The sequence below is a fragment of the Temnothorax curvispinosus genome, unplaced genomic scaffold (assembly GCF_003070985.1).
Source record: "Temnothorax curvispinosus isolate PA1 unplaced genomic scaffold, ASM307098v1 QBEX01000525.1, whole genome shotgun sequence".
Classification (NCBI taxonomy): domain Eukaryota; kingdom Metazoa; phylum Arthropoda; class Insecta; order Hymenoptera; family Formicidae; genus Temnothorax; species Temnothorax curvispinosus.
Genome location: NW_020210305.1, coordinates 1,708,624 through 1,731,423, shown reverse-complemented (window position 1 = coordinate 1,731,423; position 22,800 = coordinate 1,708,624). Strand labels below are relative to the sequence as shown.

At 39.2% G+C, this 22,800-nt stretch overlaps 3 protein-coding genes across 9 annotated transcripts in view; 2 read left to right on the top strand and 1 right to left on the bottom strand.

The window, feature by feature from the left end:
* The first annotated feature begins 226 nt into the window (after positions 1-226).
* LOC112455289 (tetratricopeptide repeat protein 39C-like) lies at positions 227-5,697 on the top strand. 3 transcript variants are annotated; one of them, XM_025017111.1, is made up of 11 exons: positions 227-368; positions 812-1,338; positions 1,671-1,808; positions 2,139-2,340; positions 2,555-2,756; positions 3,091-3,291; positions 3,607-3,775; positions 4,039-4,237; positions 4,311-4,562; positions 4,729-4,937; positions 5,009-5,697. In XM_025017111.1, the coding sequence occupies exons 2-11, from the start codon at positions 1,189-1,191 to the stop codon at positions 5,117-5,119; spliced, it is 1,833 nt and encodes a 610-aa protein (XP_024872879.1). In that variant the 5' UTR covers positions 227-368; positions 812-1,188; the 3' UTR covers positions 5,120-5,697. The 3 variants fall into 3 exon arrangements, with proteins under 3 accessions (XP_024872879.1, XP_024872871.1, XP_024872887.1); XM_025017103.1 differs by having other exon boundaries at positions 227-1,338; XM_025017119.1 differs by lacking the exon at positions 3,091-3,291 and having other exon boundaries at positions 227-1,338.
* Positions 5,698-6,788: 1,091 nt separating this feature from the next.
* On the top strand, positions 6,789-8,541 carry LOC112455320 (SUN domain-containing protein 1-like). Its single transcript, XM_025017167.1, has 6 exons — positions 6,789-7,081; positions 7,463-7,578; positions 7,633-7,800; positions 7,951-8,043; positions 8,148-8,277; positions 8,455-8,541. The coding sequence occupies exons 1-5, from the start codon at positions 6,952-6,954 to the stop codon at positions 8,262-8,264; spliced, it is 624 nt and encodes a 207-aa protein (XP_024872935.1). The 5' UTR covers positions 6,789-6,951; the 3' UTR covers positions 8,265-8,277; positions 8,455-8,541.
* Positions 8,542-9,152: 611 nt separating this feature from the next.
* LOC112455261 (voltage-dependent T-type calcium channel subunit alpha-1G) overlaps positions 9,153-22,800 on the bottom strand; it is a 50,367-nt gene continuing 36,719 nt past the window's right edge. For 3 of the 5 annotated variants that reach the window (XM_025017070.1, XM_025017084.1, XM_025017077.1), the window contains 18 exons: positions 21,578-21,734; positions 19,575-19,730; positions 19,171-19,308; positions 18,393-18,677; positions 17,967-18,115; positions 17,738-17,884; positions 17,353-17,521; positions 16,854-17,200; positions 16,417-16,609; positions 16,100-16,249; positions 15,484-15,864; positions 15,031-15,223; positions 14,666-14,927; positions 14,254-14,534; positions 13,868-14,160; positions 13,501-13,762; positions 13,109-13,374; positions 9,153-12,810 (listed from right to left, as the gene is read on the bottom strand). In XM_025017070.1, coding sequence (XP_024872838.1) covers positions 11,797-12,810; positions 13,109-13,374; positions 13,501-13,762; positions 13,868-14,160; positions 14,254-14,534; positions 14,666-14,927; positions 15,031-15,223; positions 15,484-15,864; positions 16,100-16,249; positions 16,417-16,609; positions 16,854-17,200; positions 17,353-17,521; positions 17,738-17,884; positions 17,967-18,115; positions 18,393-18,677; positions 19,171-19,308; positions 19,575-19,730; positions 21,578-21,734 — 4,843 coding nt within the window. In that variant the 3' untranslated portion in view covers positions 9,153-11,796. The remainder of the gene's footprint in view (positions 12,811-13,108; positions 13,375-13,500; positions 13,763-13,867; positions 14,161-14,253; positions 14,535-14,665; positions 14,928-15,030; positions 15,224-15,483; positions 15,865-16,099; positions 16,250-16,416; positions 16,610-16,853; positions 17,201-17,352; positions 17,522-17,737; positions 17,885-17,966; positions 18,116-18,392; positions 18,678-19,170; positions 19,309-19,574; positions 19,731-21,577; positions 21,735-22,800) is intronic. The other 2 variants (XM_025017074.1, XM_025017091.1) reach the window with 1 other exon arrangement.

The following is a 22,800-nucleotide window of genomic DNA, read 5'->3' as shown; positions in this document are numbered from 1 at the left end:
GCAAAAGACATAAAAAGAACCTGATGTCTCGGACCTTTTATATATTTCGTTTTCATGTCTCGAGCTTTTTACGTCATATGACTAATTTTTTTCTTCCTCTTGTTTTCCTCATTACACGTACCGCGCGCGCTCAGGGTTACAATATGTACTTCTGTGCCAAAATCAATAATACAAGTATATATCCAGCGCAGTGGTGGTGGTGGTGGTAGCAGCACTGCGCTTCTTCAACAGGGTTTAGTCAACTCGATGCACAGCAAGGATACGGTTCGCAGCCCGAGTATGTACCGTGGTTCGCGTGCATTTGTTATACAATGCTCGTTTATAGTCTTTCGAAGAGTGATGTTATTCCGTTAGTATGTCAGTGCCTGGTAATTATCCAACTTTTCTAAGGAACGGAAGCGGCATCAAGATTTTACATCGTTAGACGGTCTTCCTTGTAATCCACATTTGCATTTTATGTCCAAAAAAAATTTGTTTTTACCCCCAAAGATCTCGAGGGACGGTCTCAATGAAGAATTCCAACTGTTCATCATTCCGTATGTAAATAAATTCGAAAAAAAATTGATAAAAGAGACAAATGCGTCAATAGAGAATGGAGTAGTCATATATGATGACAGAAACTTATGTAACAACTGCACAAGGGGCTTGGATTGCTTAATCAGATCAAATACTTATATCTAAACGAGGAGACATGTTGTATCGTGTGCGAAGGGTAGGTCCGTCCTAGTGGCTCAATTTTCTGTGTTACGCCGGAAAATCAAAATTCCGGAAAAAGCAAAATTAGATTTTTAAATATATACGTTAAAACTAGCTCTTCCTGCTTTGCGGTTTGTGCAAGGAGAAAACGCGGCGCTCGTAAGGATGCATCGCACTGATTTTGATCAGTGACGACAGCGGTGACCACAACGTGGCTGGCACGCTCGTAATTTAAAGTATTTAAACGTACGGGATATATTCTGCGTACCGCATATATTTTTCCGACCATTGAACTTGACACAGCAATAAATCAACAATTATCAGTATGTTCGCGCGAGCAAGTGACCTTTACGTAAACTCTCGATTGACAATCCTGCACGGTGGAAAGATGTTTTCCATTTGACGAACACGTATAGCCGACAGTCTCGAGGAGAAAACGTCCGAGTCTCTTCATCGTCCGTATAACTTTCTGAAATCCTTTTCACGGGGATAATGGCGCAAGACGCGATGAAGGACTGGAAAGTCGCCAGGACCGGCATCTCCCTGCTGCTGAACAACAAAACCGAGGAAGCTGAAGCTCTCTTTACCGAGCATCCTCATAGCTTCCACGTCAAAGCTGGCCGTTGCTTTGTTCTCTTCATGGTACGTAAAACGCCGTGATGAGCCATATATCGATTCCACCGAGGTACGCTTAACGTTCAAGGCCGCGAAAGAATGTTATTGTTACTTAATCGGTTTTAATAATAAACCGCGAGCACACGCGTGCATCGGAAAACATAAAATCGATAGCGATTGATATCATCCCAGGACGGACGAATCGAGTAAAAGTAATCTCATAATCTTGTTACGGTATAACAAAACTGTGAGACGACGAGCGCGTTATTTGCTCCGATTAATGAGAAATGCATAAGGCATCTTGAATGTTTTAATGCCTGGCGATAGTATTTTTTAATACAATTTGATGAATCGTGCAGAATGCCCTGATGACTTTCGAAGAGGACAAGTTCCAGCAAGCAACATTATTGCTTAAAGACATGGAACGGGAATGTGCAGGTGACATAGGGTGGCTGAAGTCCATGAAAAGTAAAGTGTTTAGAGCAGAAGAGACCGATGTAAGTTTCCTCAACAAGATTTTATTAATATAATTAATATAATTTTGTTTAGTTTGTATTTTTTTTATATATATATTTGGACGCGCAGAAATGATTGCGATTATCGTTGAGTAACAATAAAAAATAAAATCTATGTAAGATTTATTTCTTGTATTTATGGTATCGAACTTGAACTTAAATCGATATTGCGCTCCAAACTTTGATTATCGATATAATACATTAATCTAATGAAATATCACACGTCGTCAAATGCTTATAATTACGTTAACGAACTTACGAGACGGTTTGATTAATGGAAAAAAAAAGAAACAGTGATGAAACTAATTTCAGAAGGACTATGTGAATAAGTTAGAACGCCAAATCGTTCTAGCAGATACGCAGGTATTCTCAGCCGTGTCATTGTTCCTCCAACAAGAGCTAACAGGATACGTTCGCGGTTGTTGGATGCTTCGTAAAGCTTGGCGTGTTTATCAGCACGCGTACACTCAGATTTCGCAACTGTATCGTCGCACCTTCGGTACAAATCCGACCGGTGTGTAATTAGAATTATGTATTGTAAGATTAGAAAAGATTTAAAAAGATCAGAAAATTACAATTTTGATCGTAGCAGCTTTGCAGAAGATGTTTAGTCCTAACGACCATAGTTTTATTAAGTAAAATCTGAAGATTAATAAATAGGATATAGAATAATAGAATATTTATTTAATAAGAATTCAATAAAATTTTTCTATTGTTTTTGTATTCAGGATTCAGTCCATGTTGCATCACACCGACGAGCAATGGATCTTCTCTGCAGAGCCCGCAGAGTCCGGAATCTACGGAATGGTCGATACCGTCCTGCAACGGTTACACAAACAACGTGACACCCGTGTCGTCGCCATCAGGTCTGCGAAGCTCACTATCAATGTTCTTCTCGCTCACTGGCATCACGTCCGAACAACAGACACCGTAATTGTTGTTTCTTCTTACTCAAAATCTCTCGTCTCCTTCGTTTCACCCATCGTCTCTCTCTTTCACCCATTATCCTCTCCTCTCATGAGAGAAAGGCATTGCCCGTGCGCGTTAGCACCTACTGACATATTTCGCGGAGGGTGCGATCGAATCTCCGATCACTGTTGGCGATCTAATTTTGCGCCAGTAAACTCACACACTGCTTCATAATACTCGCTTCGTGAAAGCGAAGTTTGTAGCTACTTTTGATCACTATGCTTTTCTTCCTTCCTCGCTCGCATGTTCCAAGCTCGCGCTTGAAAATTTAATTAAAGCAGAATGTATTTCGCAGCTTCGTGGAACCTACGGAGGTGACACGTTTAATGTCGGCCGCAAGCTTCGGTTACGGTGTATATCAGCTGTGCGTGAGCCTCTTGCCACCGTCTGTGCTGAAAGTAATCCACTTCTTCGGCTTTGAAGGCAATAGGCAGTCTGGTCTTACTGCCCTTATGTATGCACGACTTGGCGAAGATATGCGCGCACCGCTCGCTACGTGAGTGTATTATGAATTTTGAATGCTCCTTCCTCTAAATGTATTTTTACAAACCAGTGTGTAGAATAATTAAAAACTTGCATAAAATATTTTATGTATCTTAAAGTATATATATACTGCCTTTTTTTTATATTAAATCTTTTTTTACTTTGATTGAACGTATTATATACGCTAGCGTATATCAATCTCCATGTTTATCAATTCCATGTTTACCAATCTCCATGTTTATCAATCTTAATGTTTATCAATCTCCGTGTTATATTCTGACACTTTTTATACAAAACGACTGGTCAATATGCTACTATTTTGTCATAGATTATCCCTCCTTTGGTATCACACGATCGTACGTCCGTTTTTCGCGCTTGACGGGTCTAATGTAAAAGCGGGAGTCGCGGCAGCGAAGCAGCTGATAGCTGAATGTCATGCCGAATTCCAAAACTCTGCCCTTTTTCTCTTCTTTGCTGGTAGAATGGAACGTTTGGAGGTATTAATAGATTAATCAATTGAGTATTAATAATCACCATCTTCTACAACTTCTTATTAATTTATTTTAAAAAAAACCTTTACTTATATCCTTCAACCCTTACAAGTATTATAATTACAATTTTTATTTATGAACATCTAAATGCGTTGTGGTAGAAAGATATTTACGCCTAGTATACAACCTGATTTGCTACTTTCTCAATTCCATGTATTTTGACATTAATATAATATTATTCATTGTTGCATGCTCCAATCGTTTCGTAGACAAATGTCGATGCAGCGCTAGAAGCGTTCGGCAAAGCAGTGGACGTTGCGACTCAGAGGGAAGTCAAATTGCTGTGCTTGCACGAGGTGGCTTGGTGCCACGTGATACGCTTGAGCTACGACGAGGCATATCGATCCTTATTGCAGTTGCAGCAGCAGTCGAGATGGTCCAAGGGCTTCTACGCCTACTTAGCTATGGGTAACGTCAACATCGCTTCGACGCGACGCCTCGAATAAGCAGACTCGGATTTTTTCATTGTACACATTTGCAGTTTGTTGCGGAGCGAACGGCAAGTTTGACATTCTCCTGTCGCTGTACAGCAAGATCCTCCCTTGGTTCCACGAGACGAAAAGCGAGTCGCAACTCGATGTTTTTATCATGCGCAGGATGCCGAAGATCGTCGATAAGGAGACCGGGCATCCTTACACAGTTCTGTATTATAAGTTGCTCGTATACGAATCAATGTACGTGTGGAACGCCCTTCCGTCCTGTACCAAAGAATCGCTGCGAGAAATATCGAATGGTAATAATAGATTGATTTTCAGTTCCATCCGTTTTATATCCTGTAACGTGTAACCGATAATATTTCAATTCGAAAAAGAGATCTATTTGAATATTGTCTGATGACTCCTAAATTGTTTGCACAAAAAATTCTTTATGTTTTATCTATTACGTAACTTTATTATCAGAATGCAAGGAAAATCATTCCGAGGAGCCGATGGTGGGTTTAACTGATCTTATCGAAGGCGCAGCGTGTCTTTATCTGGGGGATACCGAAGCGGCTATTAAAAGTTTCCGAAATTGTTTGAAACATAGGTATCCGTCCAAGGACGAGTACGACCAGCACATTAGCGCGTTTGCGCTCTACGAATTAGGAAGTAGCCTTAGTAACAACAACGTAAGTATATTATATATACATCGTCTATATTTTCGTCATTTCTTATGCAATTTTATTGTCTCACATTTTAGAATCCTAACGAAGGCAAAAATTTCCTACTAAAGGCGCAAAATCAGTACAAAGATTATGATTTTGAAACTCGACTCAACTTACGTATACATGCCGCCCTGAAAAATATATAGTAACGTTAACTTTTAAGCGTCCAATATTACGTCACAATGTGAGATAGCTTTAGGATCGAAAAAACATATTTACATTTGGATACAACGGTAACATTTTATGTGTGTTACTATCGTCCAAGATGTTGTTACCTCGTTTAACAATAAAGATCAACGAAGATCAGATTAAGGCAATCAGCACCAGAAATATTTTTATGGATCTTCTCTTTTTATTTTATTAGTATTATGCTTTAAACATAAACATCAATGCAAATTCCATATATATAATTTCGAAGATGAAAGATGTTTTAAAGCAGGCAAACTTATATGTATATTATATCGTACAATGTATCACATTTATTTAGAGCAACAGATTATATTTACAAAAAGTATACTAAACTTAGTAAAATATAGCAATTTATACAAAGTGAATTACGGGTGTTCTTTTACCCCGTCTAAAAAAATGTGTATGTTATAGGCAAACGAAATTAGATCGCATCTTTTTGGATAATTATTTGGAAAAGTTTGCTTAAAAAATAATGTATATACATTTTAGTATTGTCTACATTCACCCTGTACATATATTTTCTGTACACCCTCAAATAATATAACGAAAATAAAATAAGAAAATATATTTGAATATTTCATCAAAATGGAATAAATCTTTTCTTTTAATCCAGAACTGTTTTATATTATTACTCTACTTGAAAATGATAAACAAGTCATCTTCTCCCGGTATACGACAATTTAAGTATTTCGAATCGCGATTCGTCTTTTTGCAATATATCGATTATGTATACAAACGATTGTCAATGATTACCCAAATTTTGACACATACGTTCAGTAAAAAAACGTGCGAGTACCACTCACAAGAAGCGTCGCCAATAAATTAATTTCGTCGACTCTTAGCGCGTTTCTTCTGAGACTACTTGGGACATGATTGCTTGACGAAACGACACTGATGAGCGCCCGGAACACCTTTTGTTGCGTTAACGCAGGGAATTGTCCGGGTACCGTAGTCAGTTGCAATCAACGATCCGCTTGGTACACCAAACTCGTCAAACCTTTCGCTTTCTGTGTCATTACGTCGATGCTCGGTACGAGATCTTAGTTTGATAAATAATTAACTCGGTACAAAATTTCAATTGGCTCTCTTGGTATCTCTATATGACCGATTTGTGAAATTTAAATAAATCTATTCGCGAGTCAATTTATAAAGAGCTCCGATATTTTTAGCGATGTCCGTATCCCACCTCTGCGATAAATATTCCGCAAGTGCGTCATTTAAAATGATCAAAGCGGACTTGGGAAACCTTAGATCTCATTTGGACACTCTCTCGGTAATTGTTTGCTGTCTCAACATTTTTCAAGAGTAAATCCTTTTTATCTTAATACCGTTACAAGATAGAATTGATGCTTTTGTTATTGTTTCTGCAAAAATTGCATTAGCTAGAGGTGAAGAACATAATAGAGATGCGCAACGAGCTGAAGAACAAGTTGAAGGAAGTGGGCAGCGTGATTCCAAAAATGTCAGAAGCTATTCTCAACTTGAGGAACGAAGTGTCCGAGGGTAAGAAAGGTGCGGCGTATAAATGTTGACCGGATGCTGCGCCCGGTGCAGTGGCATTTCTCTGACGTCAAATATATATCGACTAAATAAATGGAGCGACGTATTGAGGCAGCTTATCCATATCGCAAGGGCTTGCATAAAACAAAATGAAAGCCTTTCTTTTTGTATCATTCATGCGCGTCTAATTATTTGTCGTACCTTTTATTTTTATCTCTTTATTCGACAAACGATTTCGTCGTTCGCCAGTTTCTAACATTTATCACAAGTGGTACGCGTTGCAACAGAGATGAGTCTGCATACAAAGAACTTGCTGAAGGCCCTATCACCGGAGACCGTCAGAAGTGTGGTGAGAAATGAATTACAGACGTATGACGCCGACAAAACTGGGAGAACGGATTACGCTCTTGAAAGCTCAGGTTCTATCCAATAATCTATTTTTACGTACGCTTTTTTTTTATCCAGAACATATTAATTAAAGGGCGCTCTGCTGCGACCTGCTAGTAATCTCATGCGTAAGTAGGATATGTAGTGGCCTTTTTACTTCTTTTTTTCAGTCGGCTTGAAAATAACTTGCAGTACCTAATTTTTGTGTAACTCTTCTCAGAAACTATCATACAATTCAAGATATTATGAGAAAGATATATGCAAATCATTTTTTTCGCGATAGTAAAATTATCTCTCATCTTCCATAAATAGACGTGTCTTCGATAGTTTACTCTTCAGTAAAAAAAAAAAAAATACTATAAAGACATAATAACGCGTCTTCGACTCATTGTCAAATAATCTTTTATCCGCAGGCGGTGCTATTCTTTCGACACGAGACACTGAACCTTACTCGACCGGTGCACCTGTGCTCAATCTGTTCGGCATACCCCTTTGTCAACAGCAGAACACGCCCCGAGCTGTGATACAGGTTACCTGATTATATCTAATTTTACTAACGTTCTGATCCCAAAGTATTTACCAGACCGGCGTTTTACCGGGCGAATGCTGGGCCTTCAAGGGCAATAGCGGCAGCGTGGTGATTCGATTACTCGGCCATGTGCACGTGTCTGGAGTTAGCTTGGAACACATCTCTTCATTGATATCTCCGACTGGCGAGACTGCTACGGCACCAAAAGATTTTTCCATTTGGGTGAGCTGATTATTATATGTAATATTGAAGTTTTTGTATCGTAATTTCATAAATAAATATATTTTAGTACGTATTTTATATGCAACGTGTAGGTATCATATTTGCTATTTTAAACAGCTGTCTGTCACTTGTTACATGTATTGATTCTAGGGTTTAACAAGTCTCGATGATGAGAAGCCTTTCTTATTCGGCAGTTTTATATATGACAATACTGGTTCGCCGTTGCAGTATTTTGAAGTCCAGGTGGAATATTTGATACGATATATGTTTCTATATAATTAACATTTGTCATTCACTTAATTGTCAATTTTTATATTCAATTACATGAAATAAAAAATTAACTGCAGAATCGAGCGAAAGAAGCGTACGAGATAATCGAGCTGAAAGTCCATTCTAACAGTGGTAATCCGGAATACACATGTATCTATAGAATACGGGTGCACGGTACACTTAGTGAGATATGAATGTCCGTACCAGGTGAACGTGAACTTAAAAGTTATATTTTTCATAAAATTATGTGTGTAATTCTATAGTTTTATTAACTAAATAAAATTCAACAAAAGATACATTCAATAAAATGTAACTTGATTGAATTTACGATTTTATAATAATGATAACTTTATAACAATAATAAATTATCATCATAATTAACAGATTCTCGCGGATTGATTGGATATGCCGAAACAGGCTGCCGCTTAAATGTCAAAGGATATTGTTTGTTGCAATATTGATTAGATACTAAATGTAAATCAGGATGGTGGATGGTCGATTAATAAAAGTAATAGGCCAGTTTAACGTAATCGTCGCTCGATTTATTACATTTGTACATATTTAGTTTTTTCCCTCGAGCTCCCCGTTATCTCGAATCTCTCCTCGTACGTTCTCCGTCGCACATGTACCCCACATTCTTATCGATCATACTCTCCGGTTACGTGTGGTGGAGCGAGGCCAAAGTTTCGCATCACCAATCATCAAACGCATACATGCAAGACATCAGGCAAACAGGAAAAGACGCTCCCCGGTTACTCACCCCCATTACCGTAATTAAAATAGCATGTTACATATCTCGGGTGACCGACCGCGACCCCGATTTTGGTTTCTGCTTCTCTCTCCGTTATGTTCTCCGTTATGTTTCTCTTCGTTTTTATATAGTTTTGCGCTTTCATTAATTCGACGATTACGCACTGCCTTCTCTACGGGCGAAGAACAGACTCGAGAGGCACGCTGCGAGTTTCAATACGACATTCCTCTCTTCTCCATCACGCGTGCACACATACGCACGATCGTAAAATTCTCTAGTGACACACTTTTTTACTTTTCTCGACATCCTCTTGAACCGATATTCCTATGTATTTTTTTTTTTTTTTAATATAGTACGCAATTGCCGGACTATCGATACGTGTGCAGCTGATCGGCAAACTCGCGCACGATCGTAATCGGCGCGTGTCTAGAGTTAACTATAATTCGGAGGTCAGTCGTCTAACGCTATCGAGCTATCGAGAGCCGGTCGTGGTGCCGAAGAAACGCAAGTACGTAAGCACATGGATACGAGATTATCTACTTTCCTTAAAATGTCTAAAGCCGGATCTATAGACCAAGCAAACAAACACGAATGAACAAGTTGCTTCAATAAGTGCAAACGGTGCCTACCATTGTTCATTCGCGTTCGTTCGTGTTCATTTGCTTGGTCCGGATTTAACTTAACATGATCTGACAGCAATGCGGAATCGCTCGTTGCTTCTTTCTATGCTTGCTACGTATGTTTTGCGCTACTCCGTTTTCCAGTTGAGATTTATTACCACCAGAACGGCAAAGACAATTATCATTACATATTCTTTTTAAATTTTATAAAGTTTGCAATTTTGTAAAAGTTTCAAGTCTTACTTTCTCTTTTGCGTAACATTGCGTAACATTGCGTAACAACACGAAATTTTAAGCTGTGTAAATCATACATTTTATTTAAACACTATTTGGAATATCCCGATCTGTGAAAGTCGGTCTCTTTAGAAATAATTAAGTGAAATGTAGGAAATGTAGTTCACGATAAAATACCATCGAAAATATTCAAGAAACGAGACACAACGAAGTTACAATATATTTTTAAACTTATACTCTATATGATAATTTTTCTCAAGTTATATTCACGTTATATAAGAAACTATTCTTCTAGCAAATTCTCAGCCATTCTGATGTTAAGTGCAACTCCTTGGAACCACTATGTGTTCACCAGAATAATATTTTCACCGAAGATTCAATAATTGTTCCGCTCAGCATTGGACCAGGAATTCCACTTAAACTCAACGTAAAAACGCCGCTCGATTCGAGATTATGTTAGACTTATTAAATGAAACGCAATATTAACCGAGCGATCGATTGGTCGACGATTACTAATTTTTTGTTCAAGCGATGTGACGCGCCCGGCGCGTCTCAACATGATTTTAGCGACTACACCTTCGACCCGACAAAGGGTAGTTGGAGTCGTCGGTCGCCCTTTCGCTAAAAAAAAAAAAAAAACGCGGGCACCACCACCGCACGAAGGTTCGTCAACGCTCGTAAAAGGCATAGAGTTGTTTATTCTTATTTCTTTTTTTTTTGTTAGACTTACTTCGACAATCGTTAAATATATTACCGCACGCGGTAGTATCAAAATAAACCACACCAAGTGTAGAGTATAGAATATTCGTAGATGTATGTATGTACAGTATAGAGTTCCTATTTATCTTTGTTTTGTCTCTCTATTTTTACGCCCCACGAAAGCCACCGAAACATTGGTTTTCGTTTTATTAAAAAGTCAGCTACATCCCTAAATTGTTGCTGTTCCTTGCTGCCGCTGTTCTTGTTGTTGTTGTTGTTGCTGCTGCTGCTGCTGCTGGATGTTACGATTTCGTTCTGATATTTGCTGTTACCGTTAGGAAATACGCTACGATTAAAGTATATCACAGATGTCAACGAGAAGAACGCTCTAGTGTGTGAAAAGAGTGAAGTGAACGAAACGAAGATAAATCACGATTCTCGAACGCCGATTGTCCAACAATCGCCACAATTGATCGATCGAATCTTTAATTCCGGTTAAAAGAAATTATTCGTGAAAATCAAAGTCTCTATATTATTCTGACTTAATTGTAAGAATAACAATTATCATATCCGTTCTAAACTAGATAAATTTGAATTTATATAAATCTGATTATTTTAGTTAAAAAATCAGGCACATGTATATGTAATCGCAAAAAATTTACATCAGTCCAATTTAATTATCATTCCCGTTAGTCCATCCAGTGACTAGAATGCAATCCACATCGATCGATTGTAGACATCTTTGATTTCCAATCGGCGAACCGCGCGCAATTTTTCAAGAGTTAGAGAATAAGGAAAGGCGAGAAGGTGTGGTCCAATTAATTGCAGTTTTGTCGCGTAGACTCGACATAAAATCTAGCTATAAACTACTGAAATTCTCTCTCTTTTTTTTCTAATTTTTATCGACGCGATCTACGTCGTTCTTCCTACCAATTCCTACGAATCGATTTCCATCGACGCTTCGGAAACGGAACAATGAGATCAGTTCCGTTGGCAATAAGAGATTGTCATAGGTTTTCAAGTTACGCGATGCGCGCACGTCGCGCGTTTTGCGTAGCCGATTTTTTTGCGCTATACATCGGTAGATTCTTCTAATTACATTACATCATGCCATTCGCGATCGTATCTCGTTTACGCGATGCACGAGATACTCTTTTCGTACTCTCTCCCTCGCGCTCCTGTTCCCAAATAGTTCAACCTCCCTCTAAATGCTCGACTTGTTCATTTTGGCAAGTTCACGGCGGCGAAGTGACTAGAATATAACGACTATATTGTCATGCACTACAGTCTTTCTTAGAGCCCTTTCTTAAACCTCTTCCCCGTGATCTTCCGTCATGGTGTGTTTCCGCCGTGCAATGTGTACCATGTGTATAACATGTAATATCCCATGTTTACAGACTACATCGGCTCGTTCGCCCTGGATTAAGAGGGATCTAACGATCCACCGGTGGAGGACGGTCTCTCGGGTGTCTCCTTGCTCTCGTCCGTGCCGCCGCTGCCTCTACCGTTTCGCATCGTCGTAGTGGAGGAGTTCGAGACGTCCAGGGTTTCGTCGTCGCGCAATCTGCCGCCGCGCCGTTGCTCGTTACTGCTGCTCGCCGAATCCGTGTCGTCCACGTATATTCTCACGTCAGATCCGATAGCGCCGCCCTCGCCGATGTGCACCCCGCCGCCGTTACCGCTACCGCTACCGCTGCCGCTGCCGTTGCCGTTGCCGCTCCGGCTGCCGCTGCCGTTGCCGTTACCGTTGCCGTTGCCGCTATCATTGACACTACCGTTGCTGATGCTGCCAGCCGCACCGGCACTGACGGCGACGCTGAGGCTGGCAACGGCGCTGAGGCTGCCAGCGACGCTTAGGCTGCCGGTGCCAGTGCTCTCGCTTGCATTGCCGCACGGTGACGGGACCTCGTCGGATCTGTCCTCGGTGGTGACGTAGATATGGCTGTAACCCTCGCCGCGCATCATCGCGCTGTACTGATCGCTGGCGATGCTGGTGGTGGTGGACGCACCGGTGGCGTCGTGCGTCTTCAACTTGGACGGCCTCCTCTCGTTGATAACGGACTGCACATCGAGGTCTTCTGGAGGGGCCGTCGTCGTCGGACGTCTTCTTTCGTCTGTCTTTATCTTTGGTTCCTCCAGTCGAATCTTGCCGCCGGCATAGCCATTCGCGATGCTGGGCGTTCGCGAGCTGCTAGTACCGGGGCCTGCGCTTGTATCCGATTGCGACGGTGATTGCGTGTCGCTCGATGTCCGGCGGCGCATTGTCGCCTTGGACGGGTAGATCTCGGCGGTCGGCATGAGGTAACGATCGCTGGTCAATTTCGGCGGGACGCTTAGGGTGCTGCTAGAGCCGGGAGAAGGGATCAGCGAGGGGCTGGTCGGCGGCTTGCTCACGGTTAACAGAGACTTATTTTCACGCGGTTCACTGGTGGTCACCTGCAAAATTGATGTTGCAAATGATATTTCACTTCACTAATTCCGGATAATATTTTTTTTGTAAACATTAGAAAAAAAATTTTACTAAGAGCAAGAAAAAGAGAACAAAGATTTTATTATATTTCCGTGCTGTGAAGGCAAATAATAATATGAAATTTATTCACTCAATTAAATGAGTAAACAATATATTTTCTATCCAGTTTTATGATAATTTATAGTGTGACCGATATGTGCTGCTTGTTTCTTATTTAGCATGCGAAATTTACTGAATTTACGTTATCGAAATATGATTTCTCACCGGCGACTTTTGACGTAGTACGCGACTGTCTTGACTAGTTGTGGCGTAGCTGCGATGTGAAATAATTCGAGGCACGCTCAGATTGCTCACAGGTTTCTCAAAGACTTCGGCGACCTCAAAGTGCATTGGCAGCAGTGACCTTCGTTGGTGGTGGCTCGAATGGAAGGTTTGCCGGCGTTTCGATTTAAACTTGGACGGTCTTGAACTCGAACTGCGGTAATATGAACTGCGACGTTTCTCGTCCAAGGACACGGAAATCGAGGCATCTGGAAGATAGAGAAGTCAATTATTTTTATAATAAGACGCAATATAATATTATATAGGGACAAAGATATAATATATTAATATCGCAATATTATAGTAAAGCTATAAATAATTAATAATGCTCTCACCATCGATGTTTCTCTCCCTCGGTGGATTGTAAATAAAATTTGCAGGTAAAGACCGAACTTTGGCCAATCCTGGTCTCGCGACATGTATTTTTTCATTCACCACCATTGACTCGCGTTCCTTATCATCATCATCGTCATCTTCATCACCGTCTATTCTACCATTCATCGCTAAGTCGTCCTCGTCTTCCTCCTCAAGAAGTTCTTCCTGCTCCGCCGCTAATTCTCTCTCCAATTGCGTTTCCATATCGAGCTCGTCCTCCATCTTTATTCATAGGAATTAAAATTCATAGGAAGGAATTAAAATATTATACTTCGTATATTCGTGGTAAAGTCAAATCTATTATATAAAATTGTCTGGAAACATCACCTGTTTGTGACTTTCCTCTAGATGTTTCATCAGCACAGCAACAACGACGTTCACTAGTACAAATTGCGCCATCAGAACGAAAATCACGAAAAATATCGGCGCGATGATAGTGCTCACGCAACAATTTTTTACACAGTCCGCCGCATCGTCGCAATCGTCCCTCAGCGTGTCCTTCATGATTCCATTCCAGTTGTCACCAGTGGCGACACGGAAAAGCGTCAGAAAGGCCATGCCAAAGTTACTAAAATGCGCGTGCTCGCCAAGACCTTGGCAAGGCATATCATCGTTGCATTCTGTGAAAAAAAAATTAGCATTATTCAATTACAGTTATCCAGCTATTTTCATGCTCATATAAGAGCTAATAAAATTATTGAAGTAATAATTACCTAGTCGACCGAAGAGTTCCACTCCTAGCGCGGCAAATATAAAGAAGAGTAAAAAAAATAACAGCCCCAGATTGCCGACCTGCGGTAATGCCTGCATCACCGTGTCCAAGAGGGCACGTATGCCCTTCGCCATTTTCAAAAGTTTCAACACTCGAGCTATTCGCAACACTCGCATTACGCGAATTATTGTGGGATTAATGGGGATAATCTTAGATTCGACCTCTTCTAGCACGATGCCGACCACTGATAGTATCACTATTCCCACGTCCAATTGGTTCCACCTGAAAGAAGAACGCTGTTAGAACTTTTTTTCTTATGAGACTTCAGATAACGTTACGCTTATCTTCAACCAACGGTGTAACTCTTGGTGTAGATATATACATATATAAAAATACTGAAAAAAGATGCTTACTTATCCTTCAGATAAAGCTGCACGCCGAGGGCGACAAGTTTCATGATGGATTCGAGAATGAAGACGGCGGTGAAGAAATAATTAAAGATTTTCAATGCGTAAGTGAGCGCTTTCGGCATCATGTAAAACTCCATCGCCATCGTGACGACGTTGAGACCGATAACGGCGGCGATCGCCAAGTCGAAGTACTTGGACGTCACGACGTTGTGAACAAACAGTCGCGATTTAGAGTAACTGGTGTAATACGGCGGTTCGTGCATCTCTGAAAAGCATGATCAACATTGCATACATCGATATCTTTGGTTTAATCTGGTGCGTGATGTAAAAGTGGCATTAACCTAGTTGACCCACTGGCGGCCACTCACTTCGTCTCTTTTTCTCCATCTGCAACGCACGCTTAGCCGCCCTTCGCACGCGCTCTTCTTTCTCCTGTTCTTCACGGCACCTATGAAAATTTTCGACCACCACGCCGACGAACATGTTCAGCACGAAGAAACCCACCAGCAATATGAACGCGATGAAATACAATAGTCGCCATTCAGAGTAATTTTCGATAGGCTGTAATTAATATTGTTTCATCAGTTGGAAATTATTTTGTGAGTATCGGAATTTAATTATATTTTTTATAGACATAAGTAATAAATCATATAAAGAAAGCGGCACTGCTTCGAAGACACATCAAAGACTATCATGTTGCAAAATAAAATATCTGCTTATCCAAACCGGAATTTATGGAAAAAAAAACATCTTTGCGATTAACTGACAGAAAAATATTGTCAAAAGGAAAGACATGCATTTTCAATCGTTATTTTTCTCACCTGCTGATCGACTCCAACAGCGTCTAGACCGGTATACATGATGTTTACCCATCCGTCTCGCGACGATAAAACGAATAACGACATAAGGGCTTTGCCAAGATCATCGAAATTGTACTTCCTGTTTAGCCATACGTTTCGCTTGTCAGCCAGGCAATCCGTTTTATTGCGTACATCCTTGATATCGGGGCCTTCGCAATAATAGAACGCACCCTTGAACAGTTGCACCCCGAGAATACCAAAAATCACGAAAAATGTGCAGCAGATGAGAACAATGTTGCCGATGGGTCGTAATGAAGACAGCAATGTCTGAACGACCAGTTTTAAACCAGGTGCACGATTGATGACTCGCAGAGGTCTCAGCGATCTCAGCAGTCTGAATACCTACATTTTTTCACAGAAATGATCAGTTAGAAAAAACATGTAACATCAGCATTAATTTTTAAATTAATTTTTTTTATTCTGAATTAAATATATAATATCAAACGTTAAAAATTAAGCACTTTCATTAGAATACAATACCCGGATAAATATTTTAATACCATCTGTTTACGTTAGTCAGAATAGCTGTTCTAATAAGGATTAAGAAATATTTATTAACAAGTGAAGACAGTCTTACCCTTAATATGCCGAATATTCTAGGGCTACTAGCCGAGAGTAACGACATCAATAAATCAATTATAGAAATGATAACGAGAGATCCGTCCATAATATTCCAACCTGATGTGAAATAAGCGTCTGGACCATACAACATACTCGTAGCGACAACCTAAAAAAAAATAACATTGAAATCACACGCGATTTTATACTTATGATAATTTCTCTTTTTCATTCTTCCTCAGTCATTGTGAAATGAAATTTTACTTGAAATATCAGTATCCGAAATTATTATGTGAATGTTACAGCTAAAATCTCCAAAACATATTAGTACGTTACCTTAATGAACATCTCGATGGCGAACACGCCAGTAAAAATGTAATTCGCGGAGGCTAGAAAAACTCTCTCGCGACTGTTCGGTGGTATATTCGGTCGTTCCATTGCCAGAGTAATGCAATTTAATCCGATAAATAGCAATACCACGTTATCGAACCATTTTTGATCCACAAGCCATTGACACAAAATGCGAAATCTGCAGCACCAAAAAAACCATAAATTCATATTTAAAAATCATATTTAAAAATCTGCTAATTATTCATTCAAATTTAATTTAATAATAATGTCATATAATAGAATCTGCACTTTATCTCTGGCAGTTAATTTATTCTATTACATGTTTATTATTCTTTATTATTACATCTCCATTGTAACACTTCTCGTTCGTCTTAAAGTTTCAAACGTTAATCAAGCAACATTACTCTTATTTATAGTATTACCTGTTATTTGGTGGGAATAAATACAAGGAATAGTTTTCGCGCTCCTGCAGGCAGCCCTTAGGTTCAAAAAACATGAATATCTTTTTTATTTTCTCAATGCTGCTCGCGCTACCATGACCGTTCGACGGCGGCGTCTGCTCGCCACCCGTTCTCGGACGTTCCTCTTCTTGTTCGTGGAGTCGCTTAATTCTCGGCAGTGGACCGGTTTCCATCGAGAGATTGTTGATCGTGCGTGGGGTTGATGGTGCGAGCATCTCGTCCAATGGCAGCGTCTTCCTCGTAGACGTATGGACATTCTCGTATCCGCGCAGGGAATTCCTCCGCGAAAGCTCGCCGATCCATCGCATCTGCAAGTCGTGACGTTTCAGTAATCGTACAAGGATTATATAAGGATTCGCGAAAAACTCTTCTCTCTCAAAAGCTTAAAAGTAATAATTTAATGTAAAGTAATGATTAATGTCAACCTAGTAAATGTCAACAATATTATGTCGTAACTCACCTGATTAGGCGTAACTGTGTAACGACGAATCGACCAGGGGCCATGACTTTCGAGCGAATTATTAGGACTCAAACTACGATTATTGCTTGTCAGGACGGTAGTTCGATTATTGGGCGCGTCACGTTGAGTATCATTTCTTATCGAACCGTGTAAATAACCGCCATTAAATCTGCAAGAAATCACATATATTAATTGTTATTAAATAACTTATATCATACTATTTATTTTATCATTTTCATATTAATTTAATATTATGTACGTGAAAAACTAACAGAAGAAATTTTGCATGAAAATAGGAATAAATTCGCCTGTTAAATCAACTCTAAATGTTGATAATTAATTACTTAATTATTCTCCGCGAGTGATAATACTTTTATCGACTTACGTTAGATTGGATCCAACGAGAGTACTGCGCCCATTATTGAGTACAGTCGTATGGCCAGTGTGTTCGTCATCGCTTTGCGACCATCGTTTCCTCCGTAAAGATGGCCGTGACAAGCGCCACGAGTATCCTCTTTGTACCCTCGGCGGGCTGAAGTGGAAAGAAGCGGTATCAGAAAAAAAGAGAACGTCATTTAATGCAACCGAGGAGCGAGCAACCGAAACGCAGATACCTAGAACTCGAGTCCCTCGTCGAGGGATTAACAACGGCCGTAACGAGGCTTATGCGTCTCGGGAATTGACCAGCTATTAAGTTATTCGTCGGTATTTTGTTGGATACGTCGGGCAGTTTTAACAACCCCGAGGGTATACTGCACTGACTCTGCGAATACAAAGCACTCGTTATTATCATATTTTCTTGTAACGCGTCCTCCTTAATCTGGGATTCTAATGAGATACAGCAGAATACATTTCGAATTTAAAATTGTATGACAACTTCATCGAGATATTAACCGATGAAAAATTCGATATAAGAAAGAAAAACGGAAAAATTTCCATTTTCAAGTACAGACGCGAATGTTTTATTATATCAATTACGCAATGAAAACTTCCGCCTGTGCGTAATGACGACGAGTTCTTATTGAAATGAAACAACGTACACCGGATCGATCGATCGACTCGATTGAAAGGGCAGCAGCCGGATAAACTGCTCGACAATTGAGGTCTCTGTAACCGACGTCCAGTGTGGTGTTCGGGGAGTCTTGTGGAGTAGCTGCCGTATGAGTGATTATCGGCGGCTGACCTGCCACACCCATCATCTTGCTCTCTTTCTGGATGTTACACTTAGGTTCATCGATCCGCTGCTTCCATACGCTGTTCTGCTTCTCCCTGTTATCCTTGTACTTCCTAAGCTCTTCTGCACTCTGCCACGAGTTCTTTTGATCCTGCAAATAGCGTGAAGAAAAATGAACGCTGTATAAAACTGAGATAAATCAATTTAGATAAATCTCGTGACAATTCTACCTATATTTCTCTAAGGGTGCGATTCACTAAACGCTTTAAACGTTTCAGAGCATCATTTTGGCCTTGTTTAACATTTGATAAACAACAAGGCTGAAATGTTTCCGAGCGTTTGGAGCGCTAAGTGAATCGCACCCTAAAAATAAGCAGTAAATACAATGAATAATAAAAAAATCGGAAATCATATTTTTTCGCATATTTAATTAATACCTTGTATATTTGAGATATTTTATAAATCTCTATAAAGCATTATGTCGATCATTTGCTATAAAAGGTTCGGGGAAAGTTGAGGGAAAAGAATATTCTAAAATATTCAGAGTGACCTTTGCAATCAATCTTCTCGGCGTGACAGATAACGGAGAATAAATAAGCGTAGAATACTGGATTTATTTATTTGGAGCAACCGCGAGCAACTACCTGAGTATACGTATCGCTGTCAGAGATCGAATGTGATCCGGATACTCTCGACGATCCGTCCTCGCTGCCCATTCCAGCCTCTTTTGCAGCGAGTCTTTTCGCCAATTCTCTCTGCTCTCGTTCTCTCCTCTCATTTCTCTGCAAAATACACCATCAGTTATCATATTTTTCATATATACTCGCGTATATATAATTATGAAATAAATTTTCATAAACATAAATATATTTAAGACAATTCCCTTTACAATATAAAATAGTCATTAAATTAAATTTTTAATATTAATCGAAAGACTTAAATAAATGTCACATATTTATGTATACTCTTGTGTCTTCTTCTACATTACACATCAGATATCATTGAATAAGAAAAATAGTGTATTAGTGTATTATTTTCTAATTCCTACCTCTGACGAGAAACCTTCAACAAGAATGGCAACTAGAAGATTAAAGAGGACGTAATTGCCGAAGGTCATCAACGCTACGAAATAAAGTGCAGCCCAATGGGACGTCTTCTGCATGCCGTTGAAAAGGACGACATTCCAATCTTCCTGCGTGAGAATCTACATAAAAAGAGGAATGGGAAGAGACTCCCGCTGCATATAAAATAGCATAAATGTCTATATTTAATTAATGAGGCACGTGATCGGCAAGACGTTCTTTCTTTCAAAACGTGCCAAAAATTTATGTAGTGTAAAAATTTATGTAGTAAAACATGCTCAAGAATGAAAAAAAATTTATATGTCTTTGATCAAAGATTTAAATCGTATGCTGTATATATGTATATGTGTGTTTGCAATGAATTTGTGTATAATGAACACGGTCAAATAATTGAATCGTTGAACAAATGGAATAATGTAACGAGTTTGCGATAATAAAATTAATAATTATAACAACATTATGATATATTATTATACTATACAATAAATGTATATTCATTAACACTTAAAGATTTTATAACATCTATCAATTTGGTTGTTAGAATATTAATATTAATACGTTGGTGTCAATAATTTTAATTACAGTATTTCAGATATTGAATTATACATTACGTTAGACACGTTTATGTTATTTACGTTTATGTGAAATTAAACGGTGAAATACACAGAAGCATATTAAATAACTTGATTTAATTTGCATTAACTAGATTCGGAGGCAAGCCATTTATTTTTGCAGAATATTCTTGAAATCAATTTTATTAAATAAATCACTTGGATATGTGCAATCGCGAGAGATCGACAAAACAAATTGGCGTTACACCGATTCAAATACTCGATAGAGACACGCAAAACGTTTTGCCAACCAGTGTCCTAATACTTTGTAAAGATGCATGCGTCATGTTTTCTATCACGAATTTCTCTTTGCGAGAGCTTTCGTGTCTACCCACGTATTCGTTTATCTATCTTTTATCAACTCTCCAGTCTATCTTCTACTTCTCCTTCTAGCCTGATAATATTACACGCTGTTTGAAAATTTAAAAAATCACTAACATCAAAGAAAATTGTTTCAACGTACCGAACGATTTGCGTTAGTAGGATTGTTATTTACATGCAAAAAGTATATATCATAGTAGCTCTCTCTGTTAGTATTATTCCACCAAATTCGAATTTAAACAACTTTTGCGCGTACAATGACATAAGAATGAGATCAAATTATATATACATACAATTAAAATGCAACTATTGACATATTCATTAACATTTATGAACGTTACTCTTTTTAAGTCATCGTACAAATATCTCGAATGAACGCAGAGATGTGCCAATGATTATTTACATTACTTAAGAAATACAGATTAATTGCACAGCGATAAATTTAGAAAGTTATCGATACGCCATCAGACTGCATCGTGGAATACATAGATGTAAACAGAAACACGTGATAGAAAGGCAGAAACTCTTTCGAACGGTTTCTGCAGCATATTAGTTAGTTGCTTTACATGGATGATGCGTGTGCTGAATCGAGATCACAACACGCTCGTGGGTAGAGTCGTCATCGCGCAGTTTGATCTGCGCGAGCAAACGAATAATGATGAACGTGAACGTCGACATGTATACGTATATACCGATTGCACGCATGTAAATACAAAGCAAACCATTAAAGGCTCTGTCACTCGGCACGGATAACAAAGAGAGAAGAATGGACGAAGCGTGGGCGGGCTTAGGGAACAGTCGGGGGTCCGTTTGCTCAACACGAAGAAATATATGTATATATACATATATATATACGATCCGGCGATCTGTACAGAGAGAACGTGGACACGAATAATATATAGATAGGAGAAAAAAAGACCGTGTACACGCAATAATTGGCTACGCATATATACGTGTATGTCGCTTTAAACATGTAAAAAAACCGTCATGATATGTATATATATAATAGCGTTAAAGAGAGGGAGGAACAGTGGTACCTGAAAAACAGTGACTAGTGCCCAGACGATGTCGTTGAAATGTTTGCGATCACAGCGGCACATTGGGTGCCGCGAGACCACCTCGGCACAGGTGCAGGGCCGACTCCGGTCCGCCCACATGCAAAACTTACCCCCGAACAGGTACATCCCTAGGATGCTGCAACCGAGACAATCCGCTGGCCTAAAGTATCCCCGCGATAGAGATCAACAGTGGGGGTGAAGGTGGGACCGGTGGTTGACAGGACTGGGACTTGGTACGATCGCCGTTCAGAGTCTCCGTTCTCACCGCACTAATCTCGTTATTCAATTAATTACGCAGGAAGTATCATTGATTAACTTTTATCCGGTCGTAACGACTTCTCTGTTACGTCAGTGACATTTGAGTGCGAATATTGTACGAACGTTGACGTCATTAACGTCGATCACTAACATTTTTGCATCAATTGGCAGCTGACAGCCGACCACGACGAAGTTGGTGATCTATAACGTGTACCCGGGTAGAAATATAAATTTCTATTTTCTAAGAATTCGTATAAAATAGCGCATTGTTTTCTAGATGTTTAATATATTTTTAGCTAACTTTTTGGATTGTCAGAATGCACGATAAAAATGTTTATTAAGTAAATTGCTTTTCCTCGTTTCAGCCTACAGTTCGTTATTTTTGTGCTTAAATGCTCAAAGTAACGATCTAGGGGTTTAAAGCTCATATTTTAAAAATACTTTCACAAAGAGAAATGTCTATTTTTAACTCTTATTGTATATGTGTGTGCGATACGAGACTCTTTCGATTTTTCCATTCATCGCCAATAGATATATGTATATTACAGATATAAATATCCGACTTTTTAACACTTTTATATCTCGTGCTAAACCATACTATATAGCATACAAATTTTTAAGTAATATGGAATAAAATATTGTTACACACCTATACGCAATTAATATCCAAAGAATTAAATGTATCACAAAAACGCGTTTTCTTTTTTCAAATTATAAATTTTTCAGCTACTACCTAAGAGCATACGATTTGTAATTTTTGAGTTTTAATATTTTTCAAATCTTTTATATCTTGCATCAAGAGATTTCTGAACTGATTTATAGAATTCGTTTTAACAGATTCGGTTTATGGAGAACGGAGGCACTGCATATCGGTAAGGGATTAAGCAACTGTGTTGGACAAAACAGCGAAAACGACTGTCACTCGAAGCTCGTACAGTCACATT